The following is a 26,830-nucleotide window of genomic DNA, read 5'->3' on the forward strand; positions in this document are numbered from 1 at the left end:
CTTGATACAGTTCTCCAATTCAGTTTTCTTGGCATATTACCCCTTTGTAATACTAATAAATATCAATTACTTTGTGTTTCTACACTTACACAGATCATTAAATCATTAGTGAAAATCTTATATCTTTTGTTATTCAACGTGACTGGTACTTAATGAACATTCAGTGTTCACTAATTTATAATATAAATATTGTTTTGAACATGTAATTTTAAATCCAATATTTTTTTTACTAAAAGGAAAAGTATAAATCACAAATACTGACTCAAATTGAACATACATGTATGATCAAGATTGTGCCTATCAAGTCTGACTTCATTGACATTAAGACAATTTTTTTTTATATGTCTCTCATTTGGCTCATAAGCACAGAAATAATAATAGCTATTTTGAAAGGTTGTTGAAGAAATGGTCAGAATATGTAGAGTGATACACAATTGTATGTTGTCCATTATGATGTCAAGCTATGGTCTCATTGTTTAACTTGGAGTATAAAAGGTAAAAAATACTGCATCCCAACAAAAATGGACACTTTTCACCAAATCATGAAGTTTTACCTGAGTATCAGATTTCATCTCTTTTGTCATACCCATCCTTACATTTCATATAGGATATTTTCTTTATTTCATGAACAATTAAAATCACAAGTCTAACTCCTAAAAAATTGTACAAAATGATACTTGTCTGAGATACTTGAATAATTTAAAAGAAAATAAGTGTACGGAATCACCTATCTTATTTTTCTTAAAATTTTCAAAAAACTAAAGTTTCCATTGCATGTTCCAACCAATTATTGCCCCTTTGAAAACGGCTATTCTGTAAATATGTTTGAAATTTTACTAGATATATTTTAATGAGAAAATTCCTTAAAAAATCATTTCAAATACAGCTTAACATCATATAAAAGGCTATACTATAATTGAAAACACATATCTCTATATGAATTAACAAAAAAACACAAAAAAAATATATCCAATAGCTATGACGATGTAAATCTACCTTATCCAAGAAGTTTGTATAGAAACCCAAAAATTACTCAAAGCAAAAGTTCAAAATGGGTTGCAAAAAAGCAACATAGAAATGTTTGTCAAATACAGAACTGGTATTTCCTTGAAATCAAATACAAAGTAAAAATAAAATTTCAGGAAAAACCAAGGAAAAAAAAGACAATGGCATATGAATTTGTTCAAAAGAGATGTTTTAATGAAATAGCTACTATATTAAGAAGTGTCCATTCAATTCAAAAACAGGAAAAAATAAACAATAAAATTGCTTTCATGTTTTATTTTTCTTGTGTCCAATAAATGTTTTCCTTTCCCTGCCAGAAAAAGATCCTTTATTTTTCATCTTTTTATCAGGTTTGTTTTGCACTTTATTCTTAAAACTTCCTTTTCCAGGCATAGGATTGCCAGTCAGAGTTTTTCCTTTTTTGAATTTGGATTTTCCAACATTATTTTCTTCTGAATTTCTCTTAAATTTCTTGCTGCTATCATTGAGGTGAACAACTGACTTCTTTCTTTTCTTTCCATGGTTAGCAGGAAATAATTCTGAAAGAGATTTAGTGTGACTTACAAACAAAATCACTTTAGTGTGTTGTGCAAATCCAGTAATGAGCAACAACCCAATCCATTTTTGATGTGCATCATGCATTGAGCCCTATACACAGCACATTTGTTTTTTGTTTTCAATTTTTTGTTACATCTTTACTAATTTGATGAATTTTGATGAATCTTTACAAGTTATTGGTTTCACTAACTATTTATTTTCAATATCTCCTCAAGATGACAAATGTAACAGATAGTGTATAATTACAAAAGAAAACTGTGTTACATGCAAACTGCTATTCTAATTATTTCAAAATCATATGCACTTGTTTTGCAACTTCATCATTGTTCATACTGCTCAATATTTTTTTATCGCTATTTCGTTTAAAATCCTTTTGTTTTTGCTATATGATAATTTTCAATCTCACACCAGTCAAGTGAGAATAAAAATTATTGTATAGCTGCACAACATACATGATGTCACTCCACTGAAAAATAGTCCGGAAAGGAAATTGTAGAGCTTATAAAACTTACATATTTAGATAAGGAAAACTGAAAATAAAAGATAACCAATACCTTACACTTCAGCATAGCAGCAATAAAAAGATTATTATTTAATATTTTTTCAACTCATGGGAGTTACTCATGCTCATAGTGTCTCACGACAAAGTCGCTAGAAGGGATCAGCATGAAAAACTCCCTCTCGTTGAAAATATATTAAATAATCTAATAATCTCAAGCTACGGCATAATACTAAAAATATCGGTGATTTCTAATGCAATGTCATCAGTGGTCTTGCCAATCAACTATGATATTGCTGTTAAACAGAATTAAAGTTTCATTTTGACTGCAAAAAATGCAATGGTTTCCCCCATTCGGATGTTCTAAGGGATATATCGGTGCTGCTCATAAAATTCAGTGGATTGTAAGTTCCTGATAACATGATGCACAACTACTTATCATGCCCAAATTACCTACAAAGGGTCATGGAATTTGGTGTAGTTTCCAAAGGGGTGGCACTTACAAAAGTGTGATGGACAGATAGACAAACCAACAGAGCAAAAACAATATGTCTCCCCTTAAGTGAGGAGAGACATGATGACACCAGTTTTAAGCAGCTAGAAAAGAACATCACATCTTGCCCTAGCTAACTGTGGTATTTTCAATTCTTTGATTTGAACTTGCAGTATTGTGTATGCATCATGTGTATGATATTGAACAATATTTGTTCCTAATGGTGTAAATATGGATTTCTATGACTAACCTTTGTCAGGTTCCAGGCCAACTTCTTGCTTATAATATTCTCGGTCATCTTCACTCTCAGATTCTGGAATTAAATCAAAGCACAAAATGTGCTATAAAAGCCAGTAGTGAAAACACACGCACAACAAAAATACATCTGACTCAGAATTTCCTCGTTGTTGACTTTGATACAGTGAACAATATCGTCAATATTATCTGAGAATAAAATTCCCCATATTTACATAAATCAAAGGTTTGATTTTAATGCACAGCATATGTCTTCTAATTCCTCTTCAATCTAAATCATGTTTGGGAAATCCAGAATGAATCCCTTGTTTTTATATGTATGGCACTCATCATCAACAACATTCACACTCAGTTTTAAGCACAGAGTGGATAATTATTGTTTTTGAGTATTTTGACAACCTACAACACACCAAGGAGTACAAGATTATAACTTAGGAATAATGGTACATGTAAAAAAAATTGTGAAATAAACTGCAGGTTCTGAGATAAATCTCCTTACCTTCATCTTTATCTTCATTCTCTTCACTCTGTTTCCTTTTTATTCCTTCTAATGATCTCTGTTTGTTTGCTTCCTTTTCTTCTTCCTTCCTTTGAACATTTTCTTCTTGCTTTCTCTTCCTTATTTCTTTCAATTTTCTGGAAACATAAACAAAGATATTGTTATTTTGAAAGTTGTGTATCCTCATTTTTTTCTCAATGGAAAAATTGGTGAAATACCTTAATATGTGAATTGCACTCAGCCATTTTATTGAAACAAATCACTGCATCAATTTTCATCCATATTCATTGGATAACATTGAAAACAGAATGCTGCACTACTTTTGAAGTATATAAAACATAAAGCCTAAACAATCACCTGTTTCAGCTAAATCTACCAACCCTATTTTTTTGTGCCTACATAAAATTTTTTTTGGACATTTTTTGACAAGCATTTTTATTCAAGTCTGAATGTGTCTACAACACAAACCAGTCAAATACTATTGAAAAAATAAAGACGTTTTGCCTACATACCAATCCTAGTTTTTTAGAGAGTGTTAGTGGAAACACAGATATTTTTTTTCTTAGAATTAACAAGACCAATACATGTCTGGGCTTGCATCACTGTCATGTATATGTCAGTGTCTTCAATATGTACATGTATATAAACAGTAAACAAATTAAAAAACTACAGTGTAGTATACAGTAATCATAATATTGTCAAATCATAAGGATAGCATTATTTGGTATTAACATTGATTTCCTCAAAGGGGCTTTACATGGAAATTAAAACACTACATTTCAAAGCTGTTTTTGGCATAAAATGGGTTATGTCCTTATTATATGACTTATAATGTACCGTGATTCTGAATCCCGCATGCAAAGAGTTGGGGTTGATTTTACTTATTATGGGGACATAACTTCTTGTAGGTTTAAACTTGTCTGGAGCTGGCATGTCAGTTAAGTGCTAGTAGTCCTTAGTTTGTACATTTGTGTAAATTATATTCTGTTTCTTTAATACTGTTGAAACAAGGGACTTAGACCTTTTTTAAAACGGATGGTTGTGATCAAGCCTCAGTACTTAAACCCTGCCACCTTTTTTGTGCCTGTCCCAAGTCTAGTTTATTTTTTATGTTACTTGAGTATATAGGGCAACTCTTTTGCTGTACCTATGTATAATGATGTTTTGGGGCCAGCTGCAACCTGTCCTGTGGTATGAGGATTTCCTCCTCATTCATTGAAGTGGTCTTGAGCTCACATTTTTATCCTGGTGGGATTTTTGTCTCTTTGACATATACACCATACCTATTCTGATTAAATTTCCATGTGTTATGTCCTAATGATAGCATATACTACTGGCTAAGTCTAATATGCTAAAAATGTTGGAAAAAAGTAATCAAATTTCTCAAAAATAGGAGGTGCACATCTTCAATATGTACTAGTATGTAAACATGGCGTTAAGTTTGAATAATATTGGTTCAGTACTTTTTAAGTTGCAGATTACACAAAGTAACAGACAGAGAAGAGCAGCTACTAGACATGCCATCATCCTTGGTGACCCGGGTAAAAATACGACACCAGATCATACCTCTTCTTCTCTCTCATAGCTTTCAACTGTTTCAGTTCCTCTTCAGACTTTTCTATATATTCATGGAACATTACTTCTCCATCACAAACACCTTCTTCTATCTTAACTAACTGTAGAGTTAATCTTGGTCCTAACTCAGTCAATCTGTAATAGAATGTACATGTATGATTCAGAAGGTCAAAATATATGATACATGTACCAAATTTTTTTTTCTTCCTCGACTACTCCTTTTTCTTCAGTTACTTTACATTGTATTCTTGTCAGTTTATAGCTTTATTAGTATATGGAGGTTGATTATACATTATAAATACTTATTATGTACCAAATGTATGAACAAACCTATAAAGCCAGATTTTTAACAGATTTCACAAGCCCTACAATTTATCATTTTACTGGCATTGACCTTCATGCATGTATCAAAGTTGAATGTAAAGACTAGACACAAACCTGATTGCACTTTTAGTTGCCTTGATATTGCCTCTACTACCCACATGCTGAGGTAGGACCACCTCATTGTGTTCTCCATCTAACTCTACCTCACTGTCAGACAAATAGCCAGCTCTAAAACAAATTTACTAAATTTAAGAACTTAAAGACAACATCATAAAAGTCGGTCATGAGAAATGTTCCTACTGGTATAAGTATAAAGGAGCATTCACTAAAAGAATTTAAATAACTGCTAAAGGGCTGATATGGGTCACTGGATAATGCCAAGGATGATATAGGAAAATTATAAAATATTTTTTTTTATTACTACATGTATTTGAATCATTACAAAGTAACTGTAGAAGGACTAATTCAAGTCATATTTGACAACAATTTCTTCATTTATAAACAAAGCACTTGATCAATAACCAGAATGTTATTTTATTTACCCATGGTGTTTTACATTGATGGCGGGCTGGTGTTAATATTGTTGGCATTGACAACTGGCAAACAACAAGTTCTTGCAACTTCTAACATTGTTAAAGGAGCAAAAACATCCATAATAATCAAAATATTCGAAATATGTGATAAACAGTGTTTTCTGCCTTAAAGATAATTATTTCAGGTAGATCATACCTAATATTTCTTGTAGATAGATTTTCCTAGTTTTTCTCAAGGATGACCATGAATGAGCATACGTCTGAATTTCAATGTATGAAAATTGGGTCACCAAATTTGATTTTGAGATAACTGAGCCTCTAATAAAGGCAATTTTTTACAACATTTTATATGGATTCTATAGGGAATTTTCAATATTTCTCGTACTATTAAAAGACTGGTTGATAAGATTTTTTATATATTTATATAAAGAACAATTAATATTCTTTCATACTTCAAAAAGAAAATTGGAGGTAACCAAACTCTTTTTCTTCATATATTAAAAAATCTAATACTCCCATTACATTTCTGCAGAACATTTTTCTGCCAATTCTCTCCCCTATGATAGAATTTTCTCATCAATTATCTCCCTTTGAAGAGGGCTTTTTACAGTTCATATTTGTAATTTTACCACACAGATTTTTATGTCAAAAATTCTTTTCAAATATTTTGAAGGAATTATTTTTATATCTTTCAAACATTAGTAGTTAATTGAAAATATATATGTCTATATGATTTTGCAAGATGACAAAAAAGAATGCTCAGTGTAATAAGTATTATCTACCTTAGTGAGAAGTTGTCCTTATGAGAACATTAAGATTTCCTTTTCATCAAATTTACTTGATAGGGTTAGGAGATTTCTAGTGTGGTAACCGCTATAAAATACTTACTTTGTCATGTACTCACTGACATCATTATATTTACTCATATCTGGTACTGTGGCTTTTATCAACTTCTTAACACTTTTACTCATACCAACTGGAACAACTCTTATATTGCTGAAAAAAATGCTTATATTAGATATAGAAGAATTGATGTAGTCATTGCTTAGCCAAAAATGCATAAAAAACATGAACAATTGTCGTTCTTTTAAGTTGAAACAAGACCCATACAGGTATGTACTTTATTCACCGTCATATACTGGTCAGCACTGAACAGTGTGGACTACAAATTTCCTAAATTAATGTAACAATGATACAGACAGATAGACTTCTGGAAAAAATGGCTGCTTAGTTCAACATGCTAAAAAAGTAGGAAAAATTAATGAAATTGGTCCATAATAGGAGGTGCACATCTTTAGTATGTGAACAAGTACTGTCCAAAGTTTGAATTGGATTTAATACACTTTGAGTAACAGATCACATTAAGTAGGTAACCCCTAAGCAGGATGGATGGACATATGGAGTCGAGCTGCTACTATATCTGCTTTCATAGGTAAAAACAGTAACTACAAATAAAATTGTAGGCCAAGAATTCATTATTGTACACATACTATAAACATATTTATTCTGCTTACTTCACTTACTTTAGGGATTTTCTCTTATGAATGTTAATGGTTGAGAAAAAAGGAATAATGCTGAATAGAATAAAAAAAATATCTAAATTTCAAAAGTAAAATGTTTCTGCTTCTTGGTCTCCATGGAAAAACAATGATACTAATTACCCTAGAAGCAGTTTTCCTTTCTTGAAAATTATGATAACCTATATCACTTCTGGGACATATTAAAGCATTTTATAACAAAGTATAAATTAAATATATGGGGACCAGCTGTATGTTGCCTATTGGCACCAATTCTAAAGTCTTCAGGGATTTGGAAGGCAAGGGGACATGTGGCATTTGCCCTTTCTGACTGGAAATGACCCTTCATCTTAAACAAAATAATATGATTTCTCAGGAAATGGCCCTTCAATTACGAATATCTTTAAAAAATCCTGAAAATTACATCCGTTCAAATTTCCTTCAAAACAACTGAATCTTTGGTACAAGTACTTACTAATGTCTAAAATCTATGAGTTTAGTTTCTGGGTCATAATTAACCATCACACATCTTCTTATCTGGTTCAACTTCACCTGTTGATAATAAACCATTCATAAAATAAATACATAATTGTTCACATTCAAATTCAATTTATGCCTTTCCCATACACTTTAATATTTGAATAAAACCATGTCAGAAGGCAGAATAAAGATCTGTGTGTGTTCACCATCACATTGTTAAGAGAAATGTTGTTGTAGTGCCCCACTGAGGTTTTAGGCAGTGTTTTCAACAATAAAGGTGCATGTGAATGTAGGGTTTAGCACATACATTTTGCATTATGAAAAAATACTGAAAAAAGTCATGCCAAAATTTTACACCATTTTACATTAACATACAAAAGTCAACATTCATCGCATAATATACAGCATTCTAAGGGAAAACAAATATTGCAGGCTCAGCAGGGATTACCTAAAAGGTAAATATGCCAAGGCCACTAAAATGAATCATCAAATAAGTGATGACACTCTCTGCATGACTCTTAGACTGAATAATATCAATTTTAAGGTTTCAAGACATCTAAGACACTAACTATGAATTAAGTTTTGTTCAATTTTCTTGTCAACACTGGAGCGTTGCAGCTGCACACGTGCTGTAAATCAGATTTAGAAATAGTAGCCTGCCCGTCAGCCCTAGATGGTAGGGCTGGCTAATTTTAGCAAAAATCTATATGGCAATATATTAAATATATTGAATAATTGTATTCTGGACTGGTTAGAATTTCAGTGAGTTTCTTACCCTGTGTAAATGTGTTAATTTTAGCTGTGTTTTAACAGAAAACCATGAAAATAGTACTTGCAAAATCATTTTTTCTAACACTTTATTATGGTAATCACTTTTTTAACCTCCAAAAATTGATACCCACAAATATCTTCACCTAACAAAAGGTGTGCAAAATTACCAACCTCTTAATTTGACACGTTTACAGTATCTATTCTTAGCTACCTGGGACACTGCTTTAACTTACCTTATTTACATTAATAGAAGGAAACATATTTTGAAACATGGTAGCCATCAATTTCAAATGCTGATCTTCTCCACTGAAATTGTTCATCACTAATAAAGGGTGGTGCTGAAATTGTTTCTGTTCTAAATTTGGTTTCTTCAAAGATGATATCACATCTTTTGCTAAGCAATAGTTCTGTATTTTGAAAGTCAAAGTAGGTCCCCTAGGAAGTCTGACAACTCTGAAATTACTTGCTACTTCAGTCTTAGAAAACATTAAAAAATGAGACACATTTAGAAGTCCAGCTACATTCACATAATCCTTCAGTACATTCTTCTTCCTAGCCTGTGAGTTAGAAAGTTTTTAAAACATTTTGAACTTTCATGAACAATTGTACAAAAACAGGGGAGATACATTATGTACTTTGTATGTACACATTTATAATTACCAGTAGGTACACTTTTAACTGTTCTTTTTCTTTTTAATGGAAGTATTGGGTTGACTTACTGATGAAAAAAAATATACAAGTGTAGATGCAATATACATAGTTATTTTTAATTTTAAGTGCAGCTTGGCAGATATAAACATTAAATCACATTCATACACAGTAATCACAATAAAAAATATTTATGTTTTTTACCAGCCAGCCTTTAGAGGCTTGTGATGCATTATCATTTTATTACAGTTATGACATATGTATATAAAATTAGCACCAAATAAAATACATTGTCACTAAAATGTAATGACGGTAAGTACATTTCAGACAATGATATTTATTCCAGAACAAGTAGTGTTTTGACATGTTTACAAATTGTACAACTAATATTTTACAATAATTAATTTTTTTAAAGGTTCTGTTTGTTTTTAAATGAGATAGATTTACACAATTGTTCATGACATCATTAGAATAACATTTTCAGTGATCATTTTCAACTGTACATTATAGTATATGCACTGATTTGACTTATGTTGTTACATGTATAACCAAAATTTTCAGCAAGAGTGAAACACAGTAACTTTGTATCATGTGATACCAAAGTCTAATTTATCATGCAAGTAGTAGTAATGGGATGCATTGGTGAATCACAATCTGGAAATCAGGGCAAACTCTAGGCAGTGAAATGGAGACTTACATGTAAGTCACCAAGAATTTTCAAAAATAGTTAAAAGTTGCCAGCTCATGTTCTTTTAAGAAAAGTGAAGTCACTGTGAAATTTGGCCAAAGAGAGACAACTCTAGCCCTACCAGGTAATAAACAACCAAAATGGCGGCAATTTTTGTTACAAATAGAAAGCTTGAATTGGAAGAAGTTCATTTACTTTTCATCAGTACATACTAGTAATTCAATAATTATTAGTTATTATTGGTTACCTGAAGTTTTGAGGCAGTGTAAGGCTCCATTACTCTCCTCATATCTGTTATCAAATGTTTAATGTTTTTTCCAACATGGCCACGATGAAAAACAAATGAATGTGGAGCTTTCTTAAATTCCTCTTCAAAATTGCCCACCTGGCTTGCTCTAGCCTTCTTTGCTGATTTTCCCTAAAAGAATAACACATAACCACTTCAGATATAAGAAATTAAGGTAACAATTTGTTTTAAGTCCCTCACACAGCCAAAAATGCCACTAAACCTTTACAAGAGCTAAATATTCAAGTCCTGGTTGTTTAATTGAAATGTACAACACAAAGACTTCCCTACAGATCAGATTTGTAAAACAGTGTTAGACCTACAAGTACATGTATTTTTGTGGGCCTTTCTGTTAAATACCCTCTTACACTATAATGAATTAAGTTAACGAACCACTGACAAACTGAAAATATGGAAAAATAGCCTGTCAATGATCTGTCAAATGAAATAGGTGATGCTTAACGAACATTCAAAAGAATATTTTAACAAACGAAGAAAGAACATGAAAGGGACCTCAGTATGAACACCAACGTACTGTAAATGTATTGGTAATTCAAGCAAACTTAAAAATATATTTACTTTGAAAATAGAAAGTATCGGAACAAAGAATTACTTTATTTCATAGCAGTAACAATAGAATGGAAATATCAAAATAACATAGCTGTCTTGATCTCTTTTCTGAAAGTCATTTCGAGACTTAGGTGTAGCTGGGTGATACTTTTTATGCACATACCTTTGATTTACTTACATAAACCTAAAATGCTAATTCAAAATCTGTTCCAGAATTCTTCTTTTTTTTACAAAAATTCTTCTTTTCAATAACCTCTTAAACTCATAATCAATGCCAATCTAAATATTATTTTTTTATATTCAAAGACATTTACAATTGAAAAAAAAAAGGATTTTTCCACCTGGGCATATGGACTTTTTAGTCTAGGTAGTTTGGAATGGCTTTCAGTCAACTTAAGGAGGTAGACCTAGGGTAAGAGACATAACTCATGAAATCAGTGATATGTTTGTATCATATTCAATTTCACTAAAGCCTCTCAAGCTTTCGTTTGATGCAGAATAAAATGAATCCAAGTTATATAGATGCTTACATGAGATTGATGTAAAATGCTAAATACAAACGTTCCAATGATTTTTAAGAGTTGTGTCCCTTACCCTAGGTCTACCTCCTTAAATTTCTTCAATCAATCAATCCAATTAAAATGTGATGTCACACCCAGTTAGAAACTTAATGTTTTGTCAACATAGACCCTTTATAATTCTATATAGACCGTATTGTACATTTCAAAGGAAATTGAGCCAATTTCATTATAGATCTGCTCAATTTTACATAGACTCTGTCCTTAGGTCTACTGCTAATTTATTTTACTGATGAGTGATACCAAAAATGTGCCTTAGTAAATTAAGTCAAGCTGCAATATTTTAATTAATAGTTCGACTAAAACAATTATATAACAATCCAACATTCTCTCCATTTAAAGTTTGCTTGAATATGTGTTGAGCAGTTACTGCCCAAAGAGTGTGGAAGTAAAAACACAAATCCTTACACTAAATTCCAAGAGGGAATACCGATTGTGTTTTTCAGTGCAAATATGGGATTTCCATTGCTTGGACAGACAGTGCAACTACTGCAACCATGACATCGCTAGAAAAATGCTTCAGGATCATTCTGTGTAAGAATCAGGCAATGGGTGGTTCATCATCATTCTCAACTTGGTCTTTTTAAACTTGAATATACTAAATACGTCTAATCATGAAGCACCAGTGACTTAGATTTTTCCAACTTATAGAGAAAAATATTACCCTTGTATAAGCTATTTACTAGTGGGGCAGCAAATGTAATGGTGGGAACAGGCCTCTGTGGACGAAGGGCTTAATAAAACACTCCGTTTGGACTATGACAACTCCTGAGAAAGGCGTAGTGGAAAAAAAGTAAACGTTGCGATTCGTTACCGCCAACTCAATACAAGAAATATATACATCTTTTATCAGAATATAGAAAAGAAAAAGGTTATAGGAAAATAAAGAAAATGAATAACTACCAATTTCTTTTTCCGACCCATGCCTAGAAAATAACATGTGCTTGTGTTGTTGCGAACTACGTCATCGATTCTTGTTATCTCGTTTTTGGCCAATGACCATGTTTAAATTGCACAGCGATAAACAATAACGTACTACCTTGAATAGCTTAATTAACGGAAAATATTATGTATCATAGTGTACCTTGTTAAAATGATTAGGCTGATGGACTTGTAACCATGAGGTCGACACCGGTGTGGGGTCGAGCCTTACATGTGACCGGGTTATCCAAGGTCCGCGCAGCGGCTGACGTTCGTTTCCTCTCTTACTAAGCGCTGCAGACAGGCCTTTTATAATTCTCGGGTGTTATTCAGATCATACGTTGTTTGGTAACGTCGCTTTAAAGTATTCCCTTTTTCCGACTTTGCTTTTTCTGAGAGGGCTGGCGGTTGCGTCTAGAGTGAATTTTGATCATTTTGAATTCGGCAATTCAAGTGAATCACTAAGTGACCAATTTGTTGCTGGACTACGAGATGAACATACGCAGAAAAAAAATTGTTAGCCGTAGCGGACATAACATTTGTGAAAGCTATTGAAATCGTAGAGGCAGTAGAAACCGCTAACAAAGTCGCAATCGAACTTCGAGGGAAATCGAATCCAGAAAGTTCCATGATTCGACTTCACCGACAGAGAAGAACGTAAACGAAAGCACAGATCCCGAAACCGACAGAAAAACCGAAATATGCGTGTTACCGATGTAATGGTGCCAACCATAAAGCGGATAGATGTAAATTCAAAGGTGCAACCTGTCATATATGTTCGCAGAAAGGTCACATATCTCGTGCGTGCCGATCAAATGTAAACTTGACACAAAAGCCACAAAAGAAAATTCATTTATTAGATAATGAGGAATTAAGTGATGATAATGGTTTGGGAGTTTATACTTTGATAAATAAGAAAACTCATGATTGAATCAATTTGGATTACGTCAAATGTGAATGGGAAAAAATAAAATTGAGCTTGATACCGCCTTTTTATAAGCACCTCTATTCCAAAGAATGTGAATGACTTGCCTGTGTTCCTAGGATTGATAAATTACTACCACAAGTTTTTGCCGAATTAAATTTCTTTTACCGTGTTAAAATCACTAGATGTTTTGCTACAGAGGGACAGTAAATGATACTGGACTGACTCGTGTGCAGATAAAGACTATGATTACGTCAGATCAAGTATCCGAACTTACCGCTGAGGTCAGTTTGCGACGCTTCAACTGTAGGTATCGGAGCCATGTTATTTCATGTTATGCCGTATGGATCAGAACGACCGATCGCATTTGCATCCTAGAAGTCTCACGAAATCTGAAAAGAACTATGCGCAAATTCAGAAAGAAGCTCTCGAAAAAGTGTGGGTAGTAAAGAAGTTCATTACTTTCTTATACGGAAGAAAATTTACTTTGTTGATCGATAATGCTCCATTTACAACAATTTTCAATCCGTACAAATCATTGCTTGTAACTATACTGCATGCAGATTTCAACGCTATGCAATATTTTTTATCGGAGTTCATAATATGACATTGAATACAAAAGTTCAAAAAGCCTTACAAACGCAGATGCATCTCGCCTACGGATAGGAAGTATGTCCGAGACGAAGGCGAAAGAAGCAGAGGAGGTATTTTATATGTCACAGACTGTGGACTTACCCGTCACCGGTGCCGAAATTCAGCGCGAAACACGAAAGGATAAAGTGTTAGCAGCCGTGCTTAACAATACGATGAATGGATGGGAAAGCAGTGACAATCCATTTTCAATCCGCACAAATTATTGCCTGTAACTATAATGCATTCAGATTACAACGCTATGCAATATTTTTATCGGAGTTTACGTATGGCGTTGAATACTCTAATTCCAGAGTTGAAACCATATTACAAACGTAGGAACGAAATAAGCGTTAGTCATTATTATTGCGAATTAGAACGATAATTCCTGAGAAATTCAGAGGCCGAATTCTCGAGCTACTACATGTACATAGTAGTCAACTTCGGATAGTCCGAATGAAAGCGCTTGCCAGAAGCCATGCGTGGTGTCCTGGTATTGACAGTGACATTGAAACGTTAGTGAAAAGTTGTACAGGTTGTCAAAACACACAACACACCGTCACTTGCACCATTACTTCAATGGAAGTGGCTCGAAACTCCATGGGAACGTGTACATATTGATTATGCCGCACCATTCATAAATAAGATGTTCTTTGCAATGGTTGATGCACATAGCAAATGGCCGGAGGTATTCGAAATGAAAAGTACAAGTACTGAAAGAACGATCCACATCATGAGACATGTATTTTCGAGAAATAATGTATCATCGCAAATTGTCAGTGACAACGCCCCCAATTCACATCAGATGAGTTGTCGAAGTTTATGACCAGCAATGGTTTCAAACATACGAAATCCTAGCCCCGTACCATGCCGCAACAAATGGACTAGCCGAACGATTGATTCAAACACTTAAATAGTCAATTAAATCGATGAAATGGGAAGCCGCAGATTTGAAGAAAAATATAGTAAACTTTCTCCTTACATACCGATAAACCGAACATTAAGAACATTGTCCGTGATTACCAGGGAAGTCGTATAAAACCCGAGTAGGGAAGAAAGAGAGGCAATTCGAAATAGGAGAAAGGGTGATTGCCAGAGACTACAGAGAAAAAGAGCCGTTGGTTGTCGAAACATGAAATGATGACAATGTTATTACTTATGTCAATTCGACAATTGAAGACCCAAATGTACATATATTACAACAGAAAACAACACCAGCGAAAGTGACAATGTTGCCACGCTATCCAACACGTGACAGAAAACCACCAAAAAGACTAATCGAAGAAATGTAAAAAAAAAAAAGTGTGCGATTAGGACTTAAATGACCACAATCAAAGAGCTAGCAAAATAATCCTCGTGAGGTGATATCAGACAAGAGTCTGGTCTTTGCATGATTAAGGAAAATTAGTGTAAATTCATTTTCATGCTCTATTTTTCTGTCTTAAATCTTCTTTTATTTCAACGACCGTGGTTAAAGGTTAAGCTGCCCGAAATAATTGATTCCTTATCCCACGTGCGCGTCTGGAACTGGCAGGGAGGTAATATTGTGTATTGACATTATAAACAAAGCTGGACAGTTCAAAGAAAGATATTACCTTGACTAATTAGTTTATCTGCCAGATGGTGTTTACCTACTGTCAAAACTGACCGTTAAGTTTAGATTGTAGAGTAATTATAGTTACTTCAGATAATCTTTAATTTTCAACCAGTTGATAATGCTTTTATTGCAAAACGTATAAATCAAATCATTGTAAGGAAGGCAATATGTAAGTTGGTATTTTTGTCATAACACCATGGACTTGTCTATATCACCAAAATATTATATAATACCAAACTAATTAATTTGTAACTACACCAATTAACGGAACTTGTAAATCTATTCTTGTCGAGTGTTATTAGCTTTTCCAGACAAGCTGAACTAGCCCAAGTGGCAACAGTTCACAAAAATGATAATATTCTTGAAAGGTTAATCTGCCCGAGATAATTAATTCATTATTTCACGTGAACGTTTGGAACTGGCCGGAAGGAAATGTATTTTATTGACATTATAAACAAATCATCAAAGTCGTCTGGACAGTTCAAAGAAAGACATTAATTAGGTTATCTGTAAGATGGTGTTACACTTGTAACCTACTGTGAAAACTGACTGTTAATTTTAGATTGTAAAGTAATTAAAGTTCTAAAGATATCTCTAGACAAGCAATAAAGGAAGTCTTAAATTTTGAATTTAAGTCGCAACGACTTGACTGCCAATGTTACATTAAACTGATCCTTCAATTGTAATGAAAGCATTGATTTTAATACTTGCTTTTCTAATGGTATTTGGTAATCCCAGATGAATAATAATCCAGTATCATAAAAAAATCGATTATTATGGGAAATCCATTTTAATTCGACTGGGTCTAAAGAATGTAATTTTATCATAATTTGATACGTGATTGGGGGTAGATTTGTATTGTTTAGCAGAAGGTTGTTCCAAAACATTACCACTCTACATTTGATACTAATATTTAGAGGAAATCGACCTATTTCTCATATAGTAAGGCGTGGTATTTCGAACTGTCAAACTTTTCTTACAAAATTGTAAATGAATTCTTTCTATTTCATCTGTTTTTGTCGAAACCGAAAACTTACGATGCATATAACAGTATTGGACTTACCAATGAGTCAAAAAGTTTAACCTGTAAATCAATAAGTATGCTTAAATTTTTAATTTTTGCATACAAAGTATGAAGGGCCTTTTGGCTTTAATCACACAACCTTTTCTTTGGTTTGTGAAAACTTCCATTATAACGAAATAACACGTATGAGTATGAATAAATGTATACAATAGCAATATCTTTTCCATTAAGTTTGAATTTTATTTAATATAGTTTTCTTTTTCCCGAAAACCACAACTGGTTTTACTCGTGTTCACACTTAATTTCCATCGCTCACAGGTACCTTTAAACCTTGTCAAATTCTCTTGCATATCATTCACGTTCTCTGATAATAATGTAGTATCATCAGCATAAAGAATGATAAACAATTTACAAATATTCCTATGGACTCTTGACATACGTCAGAAAAGGTCCTAAGACTTTCAAATCATTCAGAAAAAATGGGAAATAAAAAAAAAAGAGACGAATTTTCTTCTTGCTTTACACCAATGTCTGACGTAAAAAAAGTTCGAATTCTCTTCACCCCTTCTAGGGTTTAATGCTCGATTTGGCGTTTTGATATACAAACTATGGATTACATTAAATATTTTTCATTTGATATTTTACTTACGTAACTTTTGCCATAAACCATATCACCAAACAGCGTCGAAAGCAAATGAATTGTGAATTGTGAAGTGCATACAGAACAAAAATATTATCAACAGTGGAATGCCCGTTTCTAAATACAGCTTGTGATTTTGTAATCAAATTGACATGATCTGCGTACTCATTCAACATATTATTCAGTATAGTAGAAAAAAAACTTTACTGAAACACGAATTGAGTATAATGACTAGCCAGATTTTGAACCTTTTTTTCATATATTTTTACTATTATTTCCGTTAGCCAGCTTTCGGGAACAATACTAAAAAGTATTAAAAGTTAAATTGTATTCCAACAATAGTTTTTTTACTCAAAATGTGATACTTAAATTGAGATTAAAATTATGAAAATCGTGGATTTTGGCTGTATACCAAATGTCTTATTCTGGATTTATTGGCGGTTCAATATTTGTAAATTGTGTATTAAAAGGTTGTTCGGTTGACAAACTCAGCTATAACATTGAAAAATATTGGTGTTTTGTTTTAATTTCGCACTTCATGTGCAGCCAAAATACCAGTTCGCACTAAGAGAAGTTTCATGACGTATAATAATATTCTCTCAATTGAAGTGAGGGTCTTGCATCACTTCTTCAAGATACTTAAGAAAATAAACAGCAGCAAAAGATAAACATTCGGAAAATTTGATACACTGTAGGTTTTCAATTAAGTTTTTTTGGGTTTCCCGAACTTTTGTCATGTTGATTTGCACTTACTGAAGTTACGTATCTACATTTTTACTTATATCTTTGAATTTTCAAATCAAATAAAAATTATGCGTTTATGTTGTCTTGGGAATTTTTACATTAGTGGCAATCATAGTATGCTAATTAAGTGTGGTATGAACTTGCACTGAGACGTTTCTTAACAGAATCTTGAAGCACGAGTTCCACTGAAGGTAAGATAAGTTTTGAATCATTTATATTTAAAGTGTTCTCAAGTATCATTTGTTTGTTTCTTGCTATTTGGGATAGGTATATGTAGGTCTGTAACTTTTGGTCGTAAACGAATTTACTGTTATTTAATTGTAAGTGTTTGTAAGAATCAGACAATGGATGAAACATAGTATGAAAAAACACCATATTGAAAGTTTAATTTGACTATTTGCGCTATCAGGAGCACGGTAAAAGACAAAATTTGTATATGATTTTGGTTAACTGAGTTATAATTTCATTGAAATCCATGGAAAAGGAACATTTCAATGGCAGACAAATCTGTCAAAAACCTCAAATTTCTAACATTGTTTTGACAAATTTCTGAGCAAAGATCAAATAATGGTATTTTCAAATAGTGAAAACATCATTGAGTGAAATTATATTGTCAGATCGGTCACTTACGAGTTGAATATTCAATCTTTTAATAACATTTGACATAATTATAATATCTAATTTTATTTCAATTTATAGAAATACATAGAAAATAGGTAATACACAATTATAAAAACTATATAGATATATAGAAAATATGTGTCTTCGTCTTATGTGTTTATTTGTTAATTGCTTCGTTCATTTTCACCTTACAATAGGGTATTTAAGTCTCGTCACGTGACTCCGTGATTTCATGAGCATGGGTCCTCATCTCCCATTCAACTGCATTAAGATTCGTCATTAACATAGCATTGAGTTCAATGTTAAAAGCAAAATATCTTTTCGTGAAAAAAAATACTGATCAAAACGACAAATATTAATTTCTCCTGGAACTAAATGTATTCATCCATTTAGAGATTTAGAGGATATCAAATATTTTGGATTGAAAGATCTCTTTCTTTAATTGCCTATGCATTTTTAACAAACCTAAAGGTTGTCAAAATTGTATGCGCATAAAATCACATTTTGACACATCTTCGGGAAAAAAAAGAAGTGCACCATGAAGTATACTAAATACATGTAAGTATGAAAACTTAGCTTATCATGAACTTAGTGTTTCGTGGTTTTTAAGGCTTTTGTTTATCAAAAAATAAGAAAGATCAAAATGATTCCACAACCCATCCCCCCCACAAAAAACAAAAACAAAAACAGAAACAAAAAGAAAACAAAGCAAAACAAAACAAAAACAAAAACAAAAACAAAACAAAACAAAACAAAACAAAAAGTAAACAAAGAACAATGAACACATATTAATCAAATAAAAGTGATCGTTTTCACACATTTTGTTTGGTGTTGCAGCAAGCATTCGGAACAATGTTTTCATTGTACCTTAAATCATCTATCAAACAAGAAAGTTGGGCAGACCGATTCAGCAGTACATGGACATTTTTGCTACTTTTAAGTCTCGCTATTATAGTTGAAGTCCGCCACTATTTCGGACCTAATGTTTTTTGCCATGTCCCTCCAGAATACTCGGATCCACAAACAAAATATGCAAATGAACACTGTTGGATGTCCAGAGAGATACAGGATACATCGGGACACATGTCAGCACAATACTTTTCTCCTGTTGACATCCCGTATGTGTCCCGGAGAAGCCCAGATGAAAACGAACAAAACACAAGGACTTTATATCAATGGCTTCCAGTGATTTTAGTTTGTCAAGCTTTAGTTTTCCGATTTCCATGTGTCTTCCTTACAATTTGCGAATCAACGTTTGGATTTGGATGTCAAAAGATAATAAGTATGGTCAAAATGTACAATTCACACATAGCCCATGAGCGCCATATAATTGCCAAGGACATAGGTGCGTACTTGTACGAAATATTTGACAGAGGGCCTTTCAATTGTATACCTTTTGGCATTCTAACTGTTATTCTAGCCATTGTGAAACTTCTGTACTTCGTGAATGCTGTCACCCAACTGACCATTCTACAAGGATATCTTTCTCCACCAAATGTAACTTTGTATGGACTTTCCGTCTTAGAGAGCATTATCAACAAAAACTATTCGTACGTAGGATATTCTCCTGGTTTCCCTAGAGATATACTATGTGTCATGGAAGTGAGAAAAGTCCGCGTTATACACCAATATAGCTTCCAATGCATAGTACCAGTCAACGAATTTAACGAGAAAATATGCTTCTTTGTTTGGATGTGGTTAATGGTTGTCTGTATAGCTTCGGGAACCAGTGGTTTTATATTTTTGGTCAAATCATTGTTACCAATGGTTAGACAGCGGTAAGTTGAGTAACCTAATTTATGGACAACATATTTATTCCGCGTAAGAATTAGGGCAGATTTTAATCTTTACTTTAAAGTATCATAACGTAAAGACCTTAGAGTATCGCAAATCACTCAAATTTCAAAAGTTGTTAAAATTTCAAATGTAGGCAGGTCGAAAGCATTTAAATTTACTATTCGATAATTGGAGTTGCATACGATAAAATACCAATTGTTACATTTTATCCTTGTCGAATATGATTATGGTTTTAATCAATTGTTTTTCGATGATTCTCGATTTATATTTAATTTTTAGTGTTGATTTTAATAATAATTTTATGTAATTTTAGGTTGAATTTAACTAGCAAATAAAACACACAAAATATAATTGCCTTTTAGATACATAAGAAAATATCTATCCATGTCAAAGGTGAAAACAAATTCCGTGGAGGTTAACAATTTCAGCAGTAGGATTATTGGACAAGATGGAGTATTCATCCTTAAAATGATTGGCGATATTTCTTCGGACATATTAGTTCAGGAAATTGTTATATATTTATGGAACGAAAAGAAGCAGTCAGTGCAAGAAATCTCAGCACCACAATATCTCGTTCAAATGCAGGCAACTCCAATGACAGGAAATTCAGCGCAAGAGGCAGCTAATCATAAATCAATGACGTCATGTTCAACACAGGAATCGACGATGTAAATGAACATATATATGCATTTGCGTGTGTGTGTGTGTGTATGAATATTAAATCATAGCTACATGTATGTATGATTCACGTGTGCGTTGTGCATACTGTATATGCTAGATTTTGGTTTATTATTATTACATAGTTTTTATACAGCGCTTATCGAATTCATTCATATATATTACACTAACGCTTTACATTACATTAATCTATATATTATAAAAGAGTATATACACGCGATATTAATCAAAAATAAAAGATGAAAAAAATATTGAAGTTCGAAATATTCTCACCTGCGAATAGAAACATAAAATAAAATAGGTGCATTAGTATAAATTGAGCTCTAAATATGATGATTTTCCGTGAAAGTATAATAGATGTAGTAATTTTAATTCCTCATTTTGATATAGGAGAATAAAAAAAAGCTTGTTTCTTCACCATACTCTTCATTGACTGAACCGAATCGAACTTGAAATATATTTTTATTAGGTTAATGCAGAACATGTATTGCTCTGAGAAAACTACATTAACCGGGGTCAGTCAATATAGATTTCTCGGTTCAACTCCTGATAAGTTAAGAAGTCTCGCTTACAAAAGTGCAAGCATGATTTATGTTTAAGAAATATTGACTAAACAAAACAAATCAATATAGAAGTTAATTCACCACCTTATTATCTGCTTGATATGGCCCTATGTAGTACGAACTGCGTATAATGTCAATGAGTTTTGTTCAGAAATACCCAAAGTTTGCACATAGGCAGGTCCGTCAAATGGATTTGTAGAATCAAGTCTTTATTTAATTGGTTGTTGTACGAATGCGTAAATATATCAGCGGGTTTCATGTAAAAAAAATGAACAGGAGATTAGTTCAGTGCTTTGAGTAATTCAACACAACATATTTTAAAAAAAAACACGTTGACCACATTCAATAGGCTTACAACAGTTTTGATATTTTCTCGATTTTGGAATTTCAGGAGTTTTTTTTTTAAAGCTATCAACAATGACAAAACTTGTGTTAAAGACTATCATAAAAACAAAATGAAATTTAGTTAAAAAGACAAAATTATCATTGTTATAGAGATCCTCCTGTTGAAGATTAATTGAAGTCATTTCCAAATGGATTTTTATTATCCATTATAGTAATAGCTAGAAACGTAACGTCAATTCATAAAGTCAATTAATTTGTTATGAAAAATGATAAAACAATTACGGAACTTAACAAAAATAAGAAAACAAATGTATCATCTATATGCACAAAAGTTATGTAAATCATACCTAATGTCGCATTGGATATGAAATATATAAAACGAACTTAATTAACAGAACACAGTAAAGTTACCACAATATAACGGGAAAATGTATGGTGTATATGTCAGAGACAACAACCCCACCGGGATGAAAAGATCAGCCCTAAGCCACCCATTGGTCTTCAATGAAGGAAATCCAACAACAGGGTAGGCTGCAGCTGGCCCCAAAAAATTTTATACACAGGTACAACGACAGAGTTGCCCCTATATACCCAAGTAACATACAAAATAAACTAAAAGTGAAAACGAAACAAGACAATGCATGTGTACAGTATTCAACGAGTTGTATCATCTTGTAATACGTATTGTTCTATTAGTACAATATATGTGTTTTGTAGTGATATTTTAGGAATTACATGAAAGGTGGTAGCAACAATCAAACCTCTGGATGTTTGTTTCAAAATTTAAGCCTGGCTCACCACATATCTAGCACAGTTTTTAAGGTTTTGAGAAAGTACTTTTATTCACTAATTTAAGAATGCAAATTTTGTTACATTCAATATAAAAAATCTGTGTTGCCTAATTTCTTGTATATTTCCAGCACTTTTATAAACACGAATTTTCATGAAATTCATTATCCCGGATGTTTCAGATATTAAGTTAACTGGTTGAATGATAAAGATACTATAAACATGAAAAAACTGTTTCAAGGAAATCTGTACGAAACATTATAAATGTGTAACCATGTAATCCAATCAAAATACTTAGCTCGCTTGTTTTGTCCTCAACTTATCAACATATTTTGATAAAAGCCCTTTGTGTAAATAAACAAATAAAAAAAAAACAAAAAACAAAAAACAACAAAAAACAAAAAACAACAAAAAAACAAAAAAAAAAAAACGCTTCAAAGTAAGATTGGTATCCGACCGAATGTTTGCAATATTTACATTATTCAACAGGTAGTCGTGAGAAAATAAGAAAACAGAAAAGTTTTAACCTTGATCTAGAAAAGAATCAATCTGTAAGAATGGGGCAGCTTATGAAACAAGATAACTGACTTCCACTAACTCTGCTTCTAGTTTGACTTCGTTATGTTTAAAACAAACAATGGAAAATAAATCAAAAGGAACACACAATGGCAGGCGCTCGAGATGCCAATGAAATTCCACTGAAAATAGACAATTAATGGCATGTAACTTATCACAATATCCAAACTTTTAATATCCTATTACAAAACGACCCAATTTCTGCGAAGCCAGTTTTTACATACATATATATATGCAAGTGTATATTTTATAACTCGTTTTCTTGCACACTCTTTAGATTCATAAGCAATTAAATTCATTGTATTTTGGGGAAGTGTGTCTACCTCATTTCTTTACTACCACTTGTGTTATCAGAATTTGGATGGTGCTGTTTGTTTCCTATTTCAACCTCAACTCTATATTTGTGTGTTGTCACAACACACCAGATTTCAGTACAAAAATATACCCTTTATTAAAGTGTGAAAGTATCAAAAACAATATACTAGTAAATGAGTCAATTACTTTCATGTTGAACAGAATTCAGTAATTAGATTTTTATATAATTAAGCTAATCAAAATAAAATATACCGATAAAGTGTACTGATAAAATATGAAATGAAATAAATATAAATCATATAATAATGATGTTCATTTAAACTTGTTCCTCTCTTTATTTATATATATATAAAGGTCTGAAAAATTCCCAACAATGTTAAAACTGTCAAATATGCGATGCAAATTTTTGGTCCTTCCCTCTGCGGAACTCGTACCGCTGTGACATCTATGACAACACCGCCTCCAACCGGTCTGTCAGCAATCTCAATGTCGTCACAATAGTCTACAGAGTTTTTTTTTTATTTTTCATAAATGCTGTTATATTTGCAAAATTGCGGATTTTGAATTGGACGCCAGTTTAAAGGGTTTATTTTCCTGCAACGACTGTTACAACGGCACTTGGATATGAAGTCTTTCAAGCAACGATTGTTAAAAATGAGGTTTCGTGATAATAACTTATTATTTACGTTACAAAAATGTTCTATTTTGGTTGAATGTTTCATACATATACAATACTAAAGTTTCAAAAACTTCTTATCTGCAATCAAGAAATTAATTAACATTCGAGCTCTCGACATTATGGCGATTGTTACAGAAATCACATGCTGTGCTTAATTCAATAAGGAACCGATGACTTTAGTTCCTTAGTCTTTTGAAAATTAATATATTTGCGTTTAACTTGACGAAAAAGTTTTATGTCAGAACTTTAATGTATTCCTAGTAAATGAGTGGAATCGAAATCCTCCTCTATCCGATCAATGAAAAATAAACTTATCATCCAAAATAAAAACGTCGGTGCATTGTTAACAATCCAGAAAGAAGGACAAATTATTTTAAAAGGACTTGTTTACCTGTACAGAAAAATCTTCTAAACGTGACTTTCGTGAACTTATTCCGCCATAAGTTTCTGAAAATGAGATTGATCACAATTCAGAAGTCAATATCAGGTCTGTTTCATTATAACCTTAGATAATTAAAGGTGTAATCCAAAAACAAACAAACAAAAAACATTGTAAATGAAGGCGATGATTGCAGAAAATATAAAAAGTGTGTACATGTACAACATAATTTTAACAATAACTGAGTTTTTTATACAAAATATGATAAAGAAAAAAAATAATAAAGGAACCTCAATCTTAATTGTTTTTTGCAACAAGATACACATCAGAAATGGGCAAATATTCTTCTAAATGCTTCACATTTATCTATTTTGCATCATTTTTGGTATAAACATGGTACCGTTGCAACCGTCGTTACAAAACAGTAAAACTGTCAAACCCGGAGAAAAATTGAAATTTATGCAAATATGATAGCGTTTATGAAAATTCTGAGAGCTCTGCAAACTAAATGATGACAAAAGAAGTGCCCGATATACATTTAAAGTTCATGAGAAACTATTTTGAGGCAAAAGAGTAAAACATAAGACAAATTCACTTTGTTTACTTTTACTTCCCATGAATATTTAAAGAATACGACCGACTTCTACGTATGTACACAAGCAAGCGCTAAAAGATTGAAAATTTTAGCACCGAATACACATGTATCTATTGCTATATAGATTTACTTAACCGTCTTTCATATAAGAGTTATTTACTTACGCTACCCACTTTTTGTACATTGGCGTTAAAAACATGCATGGATCCGGCGTTGAAACATTGAAACTTGCGTTTCGAAGTAAACACGGTTTATATGTATATGCTACAGTAAATAAGCGTAATCGGATATAACGTGTAATTTCTAAACATTTTAGTTATAACATGTAATTCCTAGTGTGTTTAGTAGATACGTGTAATTCTTATGTGTATCAATAATAACAAGTATTTACTGAAACAAATGCGCCATTTAACGCTTATTTATTGCCTTACAAAATCTTTTTTTAACACATCCGAATATAGAATAATCGCAGTTTAAACTATCTCTTTGTGTCAAAGAGCTAATCAAGGGAATCAGGATTTTTACGAAAATCCAAAGAAGGTAATCCGGGGACAAAAATCACACATGGAAAACAGACGCATACAACAAATAAGAAAAATAACCAAAATGATACATGTACTTACAAAGTATTAATAACAAAAGTAAATGAGCAACTCGGACTCTACTAAAAACTGGGAACATAGACCAGGTGAATAGGAAGGGTAAGCGTTTTCTGCTTTTCCAGAAACACCCATCAAGTCGCGCATAAAAAGTCAAGTCCAGGGTAGACGAATGAGGAAAGGAAAACTTTGACACGTTGAACAAATCGGTTCTCATTGTGCAGATGGATACACAGTAACAATCCACAAGTTCATGATGACGACCATAAAACTTCTGTAGTGATGACTTATTATATGCTTAGTAAATAAGATTAGAAATATCGTAAACTACAGAAAACCAGGAAGTACATATATTTATTAAACTGGTTAGGAATTATTCATAATAACTAAATTTTAGTAATTATGCGTAATTCTTAATTACGCCTATTTACTGTCACATTGTATTATGAACAACAGAAAGGCAAAACAAATACCAAAAGGTCCAGACTAGTCAAATCCTATGTTTTGGCCTGGTAAAACCAAAATTGAGGTAATCCGTGTAACCAAAAAAACGAGCTAAATAAAACATCAAGGTAAGGCCATGCCATGTTTTAGAGTATTCCGTTCATCGTATGCCTTATCGAAACAAATCCATGTGATGTTGCCATGATTCGACTTGAGAGCGTGAGAAAATCATCGCACGTGCATTAACCTTGATCTAGAAGTATCATAAGTGCCAGTTTATGATTACGTTGATTTTGATGGTCATTGGAAATAACGGAAAAAAGCGCCATACATAATGTAATATACACAACAAAAGATAATTTTTAACATTGCATAAAAAAGTGTATGACAATTATAATGTTGTTTTTCTTTTCACGTTTTGGTTATAGATCGTGTCTTTAGGAAAATATAAACAGGTTTCTGTAATTAATGCAATCTTGTGTTAATTATTACTTATTACACCAAAGTGAAGACTTACTTGTACCTCATGTACATTTCTGTAATTCATATTATTTTGTAGCAGTATTTTTCCACTTAAAGACTCTCTCAAGTAGATATACAATAACGTACCTTCAAAGGTTAACTAAGGGTTGTTAAGAAGTAAAAGTTAGGAACATAATTAAGTTCACTTGCTCAGTTGTGAAATAATAA

General features: G+C 32.4%; 2 protein-coding genes across 4 annotated transcripts; one reads left to right on the top strand and one right to left on the bottom strand.

The window, feature by feature from the left end:
• Positions 1 to 1,266: 1,266 nt before the first annotated feature.
• Positions 1,267 to 12,265, bottom strand: LOC148619747 (suppressor of SWI4 1 homolog). Of its 2 annotated transcripts, none has more exons than XM_088579978.1 (10): positions 12,183 to 12,265; positions 10,093 to 10,263; positions 8,743 to 9,066; positions 7,734 to 7,810; positions 6,630 to 6,737; positions 5,323 to 5,436; positions 4,876 to 5,019; positions 3,310 to 3,446; positions 2,806 to 2,868; positions 1,267 to 1,544 (listed from the first exon to the last, which is right to left on the bottom strand). In XM_088579978.1, exons 1-10 carry the CDS (start codon positions 12,201 to 12,203, stop codon positions 1,273 to 1,275), a joined length of 1,431 nt encoding a protein of 476 aa, XP_088436104.1. In that variant the 5' UTR covers positions 12,204 to 12,265; the 3' UTR covers positions 1,267 to 1,272. The 2 variants fall into 2 exon arrangements, with proteins under 2 accessions (XP_088436104.1, XP_088436105.1); XM_088579979.1 differs by lacking the exon at positions 12,183 to 12,265 and adding an exon at positions 11,688 to 11,814.
• A 5,544-nt stretch (positions 12,266 to 17,809) lies between these two features.
• LOC148619748 (innexin unc-9-like) lies at positions 17,810 to 20,985 on the top strand. Of its 2 annotated transcripts, none has more exons than XM_088579980.1 (3): positions 17,810 to 17,951; positions 19,219 to 20,159; positions 20,541 to 20,985. In XM_088579980.1, exons 2-3 carry the CDS (start codon positions 19,234 to 19,236, stop codon positions 20,848 to 20,850), a joined length of 1,236 nt encoding a protein of 411 aa, XP_088436106.1. In that variant the 5' UTR covers positions 17,810 to 17,951; positions 19,219 to 19,233; the 3' UTR covers positions 20,851 to 20,985. The 2 variants fall into 2 exon arrangements, with proteins under 2 accessions (XP_088436106.1, XP_088436107.1); XM_088579981.1 differs by lacking the exon at positions 17,810 to 17,951 and adding an exon at positions 18,834 to 18,939.
• The last annotated feature ends 5,845 nt before the right edge of the window (positions 20,986 to 26,830 follow it).

The sequence above is a fragment of the Perna viridis genome, chromosome 4, assembly GCF_037379345.1.
Source record: "Perna viridis isolate PV_CMFRI_1.1 ecotype Kerala chromosome 4, ASM3737934v1, whole genome shotgun sequence".
Lineage (NCBI taxonomy): Eukaryota > Metazoa > Mollusca > Bivalvia > Mytilida > Mytilidae > Perna > Perna viridis.